At 34.6% G+C, this 10,122-nt stretch overlaps 1 protein-coding gene across 1 annotated transcript; it reads right to left on the reverse strand.

Moving 5' to 3' along the window:
* Positions 1-284: 284 nt before the first annotated feature.
* On the reverse strand, positions 285-9,037 carry LOC107018509. Its single transcript, XM_015219006.2, has 14 exons — positions 8,596-9,037; positions 6,444-6,534; positions 6,242-6,326; positions 5,867-5,936; positions 5,273-5,342; positions 4,690-4,759; positions 3,184-3,229; positions 2,837-3,101; positions 2,547-2,752; positions 2,359-2,439; positions 1,409-1,469; positions 1,243-1,323; positions 930-1,009; positions 285-719 (listed from the first exon to the last, which is right to left on the reverse strand). The coding sequence occupies exons 1-14, from the start codon at positions 8,709-8,711 to the stop codon at positions 641-643; spliced, it is 1,401 nt and encodes a 466-aa protein (XP_015074492.1). The 5' UTR covers positions 8,712-9,037; the 3' UTR covers positions 285-640.
* Positions 9,038-10,122: the final 1,085 nt, after the last annotated feature.

Here is a 10,122-nt window from a genome sequence, read left to right on the forward strand (position 1 = left end):
TAGTTCAGGGGTATATTCGCCTTTTTTCCCCAAATAATAGTAAAGCTCAATATCTATTGATTTTGTCATTCCTATGATTTAAAGGACTCGCCAGTTATAGAACAACAAGCATAGACATCAAGTAAGAGCGCGTAGGCTACTCATGACAAACGAACATAACTTTAATGAAATATAAAACATCGCTAAATTAGTACAACTCTTCAAGGAGGATGAAAGAACTAGTTGGGAGGGGGAATCCTCGAACGATTAATAAAATGAATTCAAAAGAATTGAACGAGGAGTTGTATGAGATAACGATACTATAAAATGATATGAAGGAAAACATTATGCCAACTTCAGATTACAATTGGTAAAAATGTCAAATGTCTATCATCATACATTTGATAGATCAGAGAAAATATGCACAGAACTGATATAAGCTTTACAGAATCTATTGCCAGTATTAACATAATCTTGTGTTTAATATACAACAGTTCACAAGACAGACACAACTCGATTCAGACGAATACACATATGAAATCAGATGAACCAATGCATACTTGTGGTGACATGACTCAATAAAACCGCATTCACCATCTAACTTGTTCCTCTGATCAAAAGGACAAGCTCGGGGGAAACTAAGCTTCTTTGTCGATAGTAACTACACATCATTTACAAGTAAACGTTCTTCTATAAACATACGGCAGATGGGGCACCTCTTGCACTTGTCACAACAGGTACTGAAAAAGAATGATCCGTTGCAATAATCAGATTAGATATGCAAGAAAGGAAATGAAACGTTAATTTTCTTTCGAATCTAGCTTGCAAGGAAAGACATGCCTTAAAAATATGGAAACTGCTTTGAACAGTATATTTATCGAATATTGTAAATCATAGAAAGAATGTATATACGACTGCAGAAAACAAGTGGCATGAAGTCTAGGTAATACCTGCAGAGGATGTGATGCCTACAAGGAAGGAGGAGAATATTTATATGTTCCTCGAAGCAAATTCTACATAGAATTTTTTCCTGACAAAAGGATCCACATGTAAGTGGCTCAGTAGATACCAGCACCGATTACATAACAAATTCCACTCATGAAGAATTAGCAAGGACGAGAAACAATATAACACAAATACTAAGGTAACACGAGTCAATTCCTTGTTTCAAACACATCACATATTTGTTAAACGCACGCTAGATATTCCCGTGATAATATAATGCATCAATTAGATATTAACAGTATTTTGATGTAATCTTACATTTTGAAGTCTTTCGAACTCCTCCTGTTTTGACTGTGTGAAATCTGATTGCTCACAAAGTGCTGCTTGTAATCTCCATATCTGAGATAGCAATAGTCAAGCTAACCATCTCAGTAAGAGCACTAAAGGAAACGAAGAAAAGAGGCAATAAGAAAAAAGACATGACCTCTTCAGTAAGCTTCGCTTTAGGCATTTGCTTTACAGTATCAGGTGAGAAAGTATTGTACCTAAAATAACAATCAGAAGACACCGTGAAGATATATCAGTTGAAGTATAAGTAAACACTGCATGTACAACTTCAGTAAGAGCTTCAAGCGTAGACCGTCAAGAAATTTTACCCAGTAAGAAAATTAGACAAAAGTCGTATAGGCAACAAGTAATTTCTAGAATCTTTTTATTGACCAACAGTCCTGCTTTTACAGTATCTATATCTAATCGCTTTTGAAAGCTTAAGATCATTTTTTCATCAGTAATTTTCATTCATCAAGCTCTTGTTTGATATGAGACTGTTAAGCCAAGAATTTGGGTTTAATGATGAAGTGAGTCTCTCCGAGCCAGTAACAGGCTGCAACAGTGTCATAGTGGTATTCCCAATATCAATTATTCAGTAACAACAAATTTTCCCTTGATAGGAGGGTATAGAGGTCGAGGATTTGAGTACAAGGCTAGTAGTAAATTGTTTCATGTCTAGTCTCTCCAGCTAGTAGTATTGGTATTATTTTACTATTTCCGTATTTCTCCCCCTTAGTTTTCTCCTACTACTTGTTCTCTCGTATGCTTTAATTTTCTTATTATCCTGCTATTACTGCTCATGTATGTCTTCATGAATGTTGTGTTTTTGCTTTCTTTGAGCCGAGGGTCTATTGGAAACAACCTCTCTACCTAACGAGGTAGGGGTAAGGTTTGCTTACACACTACCCACCCCAACTATGTTGCGTATGCTGTTGTAGTGGCAGTAATTTTGCACGAAAATTTCTATAAAGACGCCAACACCACCACCACCCCACCCACCCCCACACACACATTAAAAAAAAAGGCCATCTATAACGCTGAACCAGATGACCCTGAAGGTACTGGATAGAAATACAAAAGCTGCAATCATTGACAGACACTGACCCAGATGTCTCTGTCTCTGCATAATATAGACGAGCTTGTTCCTCTCGGCTATCTTCATCAATTGACCACCAACCTAACAACCTGTATCAATAAGATCAACACAAAGAGACAACCACTTCGAATGAGTTAAAAACTAAACAATGTTGGGAAGGATCAGAAATTGTACAGTTTCGCCTTGATATCATTACCTTGACCCGTGACGCATGCAACTGAAAGAATCACGAATAACAGAAGACATCCTAAAATAGCTTCTAACACCACCTTCACCATCTACCAGAAGAATAACCGTCTCCACAAGTCTATAAACAGAGAATAAAAGACCAGCTCCTTGAAGTAGGAAAAGAGGAATAAACAGAACAGGAATTGGGATAAATCTAGCACTTGGTGGGGTCCCCTGTAATCAAAATGTGTTAGTTGCACATCTTAACTAATTGGAATATTGAAAAAAAAAACTTCTTAGTTCTTAGAGTGTTCGTACCGCTAAGCGCATAAAAAGCAATATCTGGAAACAAATAAGAGGAATTTTCATCACATGACCACCAATGTCCTGCAAACTGCATATTCCACTATGCTGATCATCTTCATCCACAGATGCATGAAGTCCACTGTTCCGGGTAAGATATCTCATGCTTGTTATAGAAGAGCTTGTTATAGAAGAGCTGGGTGTACGTAGACTTGACTGTCTGTGGATTGCAGGGTTGTACCATTTTGTGCAGATAAGAAAGGCAAAGCATTCTGCGACACTGAATGCCAAGTATGATACAGGTTTAGCAAGCAATCAGGCACAATTGCCAATTACGCAGGATAAATGGGGAACTTTAGTACCCGTAGTTAATGAATAAATCCCACCAGCCAAGAGCAGCAACATCTCCTGCAATTCACAGCAAACAAACATGAAACTGTAATTTGACAAACGAATGTGGAAAAGCCAATAACTATAACTATTCTATCAAACTAATCTGTAGTCCAGCTTAATATTTGGATCACTACGTTTCTAACAGTATTACCACAAACAAGAACATTTGCAAATTTTTGTTCTTTAAATAAAGCAGATGTAGAGGTGAAGAGAAGATATGCTGATGCCAGTGACGTGGTGGAAGAGAAGAGGAAGAGGTAGGCCGAAGAAGTATTGAGAAGAGGTGATTGGACAAGACATGGCATACCTGTAACTAACCGATGACATGACCCTAGATAGGAGGATTAGGAAGGTTAATTGATAGTAGAGCATGTTGTTCATTATTACTCTCATACTAGTGTATTCTTCGATTTTAGTACTACCTGTTGTTTTCTTTCTTCGACTATCATATTATTTTTTGTTGCTTTTGTTCTCTTCTATATTGTTGTTAGTATGACTTCTTTACTACTGTATTTGCTTTACTTACTTAATTTTTTATGTGTTACTTGAGCAGAGAGTCTATTGGAAACAAGTCAAATAACCTCTCCACCTTCACAAGGTAGCATACACACCACCCTTCCCAGACCCCACTTGGGGATTACACTGGGTACGTTGTTGTTGTAAATAAAGCTGAAGTAGGGAAATAATAATTTAACTCCTAGGCTGCATGAATCACTGTCAAAATGCATATGATTGTAGAATTGACATATTATGGCCACCTATCGAGCAATTAAAAACAACGGTAAATAGCCACTGATCCTTATTTGGAGAACGAACTGAGTTAATTTATCACTTAAAAGCTATCAACACTAAGCTCAAGGAAAGTAGATTGTCATCAACAAGATGCTACATGTAACTTAGGAGTGTTGAAGTATCCTTTCTACTTATCGATACATTATATTACTATCTTCAGTGAGTAATACCACACATTGTCATTCAGCTGATGGTTCAGATCTTTCTTTAACCATGAATGCAGTTAAATGTTAGTCGAGAACTTCGTTCAGATAAGATACCTAGTAGGTTTATGACAAACCTTAAATTTTGTTTCACAAAAAAGGAGGATACAACCCAGTTGCTAGGATTTATTTCTTTGAAATAACAGAGAAACACCTATTGATACAAACAGGGGTAAAACGTACCCTTGTACTGGTTACTTGATGGCTGGCTTGAAGGCTTTAATAGACTAACAAGCCTGCAACTCTAGAAGAATAAGCATTGCTGTAATTTGCACCAATGGACCAAACTCTTTTAATCTCTTAGTAATAGTATAATCTTTCTTTCGCTTGCCATTTTTAAACATGTTTATTTTTTTGATGTTCCATACAGCTATAAACTGATAAGAACGTACAGATATAAAATCAAATGAGAAGAAGCAAATGGTGCAATTTAGCCAGACGAATTCAATGACAGGTACAGAAACTGAGTCAAATAATTACCGCAAATCTTCAGAAGAGTAAATGCTGTTGCTGCTATGAAGAAGACCATAGCGATGGCAACCCAGAAGTGCTGAGACATAGATGATAAGATGACTTTTAGAAACTACCAATGCGCACATATTAGTGGAAATTGTATGTACCAATCAATCACAGTTTCAAATAGCTTTCACATCAATAGGGTACAACACAAAGCATATGAACTCAAGGCACATAACACCAGACTGCATATAGCTGAAAAAAGTACTTAAAAAGTCTGGTTAAAAGATGCAATTAAACTGTTTGTTCCTAATATGTGTAACTCCTCAGCATAAACTATGTTTGAACGCTATTTTCACTGGTGGGAGATAGCAGTCAACTCACAAAAGATCCGAATTTAAGAGTGCACTTCCTTTGAAACCCCGTAAAATAACATCTACGCTCTTTCATTTACAGATTCATGCAAGTGAAGAAATCAGGTTTCTAAGCTGGTCGTTCTAAAAGGTATAATAGATATTACTATTAGATTCTTCCCAATAAATAAGCTACAGGAATGACATGATTGCTAACTGTAGTTTCTTAAAATGAATGGGATATCTTTACTTACAGGAAGGGTCTCCCATATAGCCTCATCACTCATGCTTTCTTCATCTCCAGGCATCAGCGCCCTGCACATTCTGAGCATGGGGAGAAGTTCAAAAGGAATTCGATAAACATCCAAAACCAAGACCAACAATTTACATGCTTTGAAGTACTGCAAAAAATATATGTTTGGACATCTTATCACATATCTCTTTATTCCAAAAAGGCATAATACATAAACACAGACACTCAAACTTGGCCTCAAATGGCCAAATAAACACTCCAACTTTGAGTATGCACATCTAGAAACTTCAACTCTTCTCCACTATATCAGCTGCACATTCCAACTTAAAGAATGTTCATCTAGACACCTCCAAAGTTTATGTGCCACATCAGCATCTGCTGTCTACGAGACACACTGGGGACGAGTTGGAGTGTTCTGTTGCCAGTTGAGACCAAGTTGAGGTGTCTATATGTGCACTCCTCAAAGTTAGAGTGCTTATTGTCAACTGAGGCCAAGTTTGAGTGTGTGTTTAAGTATTATGCCTCCCCAAAAATAATTCAACTGCCACCAGATGTCTTAAAAGTTCAGCATTTCTTGGCAGGAAAAGTATCTTACCTAACATTATCAACCAAGATAGCAATTTCAAGTGCAAGCAGGGGAAAGAACACAATCTTCAAACTTACAGCTGCAATTATCCACAGTTCACAAATAAGTGGCTTTGCTTATATGAACTAGCATTGCATATCAAATTTAAAGAGAGAAAGAAATGATACAAGATTTAAACAGATGAAATCAAGATTTTGCACGATCAAGGCACTGAAAGGTAAGTAATAGGTAAAGGAAAAAGGTTAAGGTAGAGTTGCAAGTCTAGTGAAAATGCCCCTAGTAACTAGACGTGAGTGAACAACAGTACGTATCAGCAAGAAGGCAGTAAGCAGTTGCTTATAGATGCATCAGATAATGATGTTTTAAGGAAATTTTCTTGTTTACCATAGGCGCTGTCGAGATGAATACAAAGAAGTAGTTCAAAAGCAACAAGCAGCGGTGTCGCCATGACAGCATGAAATGGTGCCCACTGTTCATGAAGGAATATGTGCTTGTGTCACTATTCAGCTTTTTGAAAATATAAAAACAGCAATGACTGGCACATGAAACGTTGAATCTAAAAATCAGAAATGTTAATGTGTCATACATGTCGATCATGAGGCATTGATGGAGCAGGTAATGAGAATCTACCCCTTGCTACAACCACATGAAACAACCAAAGTGGAACGAAAACAACCCTGCAAAAACGAACCAATTGTGAAAACCAACTGTAATCACAAATCATACTGTTTAAGAGAGTAGGAGTTTTAATGTTCTCAATTAACTTGTAAAATAAAGGAGAAAAGAAATATACAGCAATACTTAGAAACTCAAGTCCCTGTATACTGCAAATGGTAATGCAGAAAATAGAGTACAAAGGCTTTAGTAACCAGTGCTTATATTTCTGGGATACCTTTTCTCTCAACACACACACATATGCATGCTCTAGCATATTTCACTTCCACCAATTAGAATACTTATACCAGAAGGGGCAAGACACAAAATTGGAAGAACGACAACCTTACTTTCACCACCAACATACCCAGTGTAATAACACAAGTGGAGTCTGGGGAGGGTAGGATGTCCGCAAACCTATGCCTTACCTTTGTGAGGTAGAAGGTTTTTTCGATAGATCCTTGGCTCAAAAGAAAGGTATCCGACCCAAGATTGTAAGAAAATAACCAGAAATATAGCAAGATACAAAACAAATGCAGAAACAGATAGTAGCACACACCAAAAAAAAAGACACCCCGCAGTGGAATACTCCTCCATTTCAGCCATCCTGTTTTAATTTTATTTTCTGCATCTTCATTTATCATTCCATTCTATATTCCTGGAAGATTGAGCTTAGTATCTGAATTGTACTTGTACCCACTACAATCCTGTCTAATCTCCTTACTTTTCTTCTTTTTATGAAGACTAAAGGTGCGGTGCATATATTCTATCTTATTTATACTTATTCTAAAACTTACTTCAGAATTTCAATTTTTGGTTGACTTGCCGATCAATAAAATCTATCATCTGGAAATGCATAAATCAAAGAACCTTCTACTATATACTATTGGTTAACTCATCTATTACTAGAGTAAACAAGTGGAATTCAAGGCATATACCCGGAGTATGTGAGGAACTCCTTTATTATCTTTCTTTCATTTTCACACTTACGAATGTTTTCATTTGTACACATCATGATTAAATTTGTATAATTCATACGAGTTCCTTTCTTCTCTAATACCCACCAATAAAATTCTCTTGAAACTTACATATTATTTTCCAAGTCATTGAATATCATGTGAATTCTTCTTGTTGTCCCTAGAGTTTCTCATTAATTTTCTTAGCAAAGATATTCTTCTGTGTTAAATCTACCTTCACAAATTCAAACAGACTCTACATACAGTAAAGAATGAACTCCAACGAGCAAGGAGCCAATTTGTCGGTAAGACTTAAACCAATCTTCCTCTCACTCGTGCTGTATTCACATAGTCTAATATAAACACTCGAAATTCCCCAAAAAACCCAAACAATTTTCACAAATGTCTAGGTGGTAATGCACCTCTTCATACATGAGTGACTAACAATTTTAGGATAAGCACATTATCCAAAATCCTAAAGTTTCCACCTTTTTCAAGCACATCAACAATCCCATTAACAATTTTAATGTCACACATCATCAAAAATCATAAAGTTTCCACCTTTTTCAAGCTCAACAACAATCCTATTAACAATTTTAGGGTAATCACATCATCCAAAATCCTTAAGTTTCCACCTTTTTCAAGCTCAACAACAACTCTATTAACAATTTAGGGTAACCACATCATGCAAAATCCTAAAGTTCCAATCTTTTTCAAGCTCAACAACAACCCTATTAACAATTTTAGGGTGACCACATCATCCAAAATCCTAAAATTCCCACCTTTTTCAAACTCAACAACAATCCTATTAACAATTTTAGGGTAACCAAATCATCCAAAATCCTAAAGTTTTCACCTTTTCCAAGCTCAACAATGATCCAAAAGGCAGCATTCCAGTTTTAATTTTTAATCATGCTTCCAAGTTACAATCTAGAACATCAAAGGTTCAAAGTACTAAATAACAAGACTAATCTCAACAAAGATGTCACTTTGAGAAATTCAGACAAAAAGACCTTCACTTCATCCACATATATGCTCATTAACTGTCAAAAACTTTCTCAATCAGAACCCAAAAAATCACAAATTCTGGAAAAAAAAATCCCAAAATGAAAGTAAAGAAACACAAACCACCAAGAATTATGAATGGCTCGATCAAGCTTGAGAACAAGAAGCAGAGTGAAACAAAACAGCAATCCATGAGCTACCACTGCTTGTAAAGACTTCAAGATTTTCCTTCCACCCATCACTTCACCCAAAATAAAAAACAGCCAAGTTCCAATCTTTTTCACCAATCAAGAAAACCCCACATCGAAATTGATAAAAATAAGATTTGGGTGTCAAAGATAAAGCAGAATTTCAAGAAAAAAAATGGTGGGTGTTGAAGAAAAAGCAAAAAGATGGAGTCTTTGGAAGTTTGAACAAGAAAAGAAGACAGAAAAGCAACGTTAATTGCAAGAACTTATTATAGAATTGGATTTTAAGGCAAAACGCCAGTATAATTGTCTTTATTATTGTCACACCGAACCGATTTGTAACAAAATTGGGATGTTCTGAATTTCAGAGATGATCTATTGATGGAATAATTGAAACTTAATTTTAACAATCAAAATTTAAATATTGTAAACTAGTAAAGTTATTTGCGATTTTGTTCTGGAATTTAATATCTCGAAATTTATAAAATAATATTTAAAATGTATTCGATATTAAAATTAAAATATTATATTATCTTACATACAAGATATTATGTAGTAACGTACATTAATAATATAAAGAAAAACGAAAATTATTACATCTTATCATTTAGCCTTAAAATGAAAATTATTACATTGTCTTAGCCTTAATAACATAAGCTAAATTATAAATTAATGATTATAAAATATATATCATCTGTAATATAAGCAATGGTGTCAGCGAATCACTCAAAACAATTAAAGTATATAAATATTTAATCGAAAAAAGAAGAAGAAGGAATTCAGAATTTTCGTTGTGTTAAAATAAGAGGAAATTCCTTCATTTATAGACAACAAAGGTTGATTTGCACAAATGTTTATTGTGTTGTATAAAAAGGTTTAAAAAAATTAAAAAACCTGCAACCGTTCAAAAAGGTCATAGTCTTTCATAAAAGTCACAATTTTTCATAAAAATCGCAACTCTTTATTAAAGTCACATGTTTTTAAAAAAATTTCAACTTTTCATAAAAGCCACAATTTTTTTCATAAAAGAATTGACTAAATTTATAAATAAATAAATTAAAAGAAAATTCTGATTTGCGATGATGCCACATAAGCGAATCTAAAATTATTTTATATATATATATATAATTGTTAATAGAAAAAAAACATAAGAAAAAAAATTGTGTTTGGTACAAAAGAATACACTTATTTTTTAATCAACATTTTATTTATCAAATGTTCAGATCCATAAATGTATCAAATATCTTTTGAAAAAGAAGAAAGAATAGATATTAATTATTTAATTAGTTACGTGAATTAATTTTTATTAAAAAAAATATATATATACTTGATGATCGGTATGTAAATAAATTTAAACGTATTTTCTCGAAGGATGTCGTCAAACTCTCACTTGTGAGTTGTGACTTATGTAAATGATTTCGTAAGTTATAATATAGATATTCCGTGTAAAAATCTTCTAGTT

This window comes from Solanum pennellii, chromosome 5, assembly GCF_001406875.1.
Source record: "Solanum pennellii chromosome 5, SPENNV200".
Lineage (NCBI taxonomy): Eukaryota > Viridiplantae > Streptophyta > Magnoliopsida > Solanales > Solanaceae > Solanum > Solanum pennellii.

What these genes read in the sequence shown, in the direction of transcription:
- LOC107018509 (XM_015219006.2), bottom strand. Translation starts at nt 8,711, where the DNA reads ATGGGTGGAAGGAAAATCTTGAAGTCTTTACAAGCAGTGGTAGCTCAT. An exon ending in GATTTATTCATTAACTACGG is followed by an intron (nt 3,102 to 3,183) that starts GTACTAAAGTTC and finishes CTTGGCATTCAG; the next exon opens with TGTCGCAGAATGCTTTGCCT. An exon ending in AGGCATCACATCCTCTGCAG is followed by an intron (nt 720 to 929) that starts GTATTACCTAGA and finishes ATTCTTTTTCAG; the next exon opens with TACCTGTTGTGACAAGTGCA.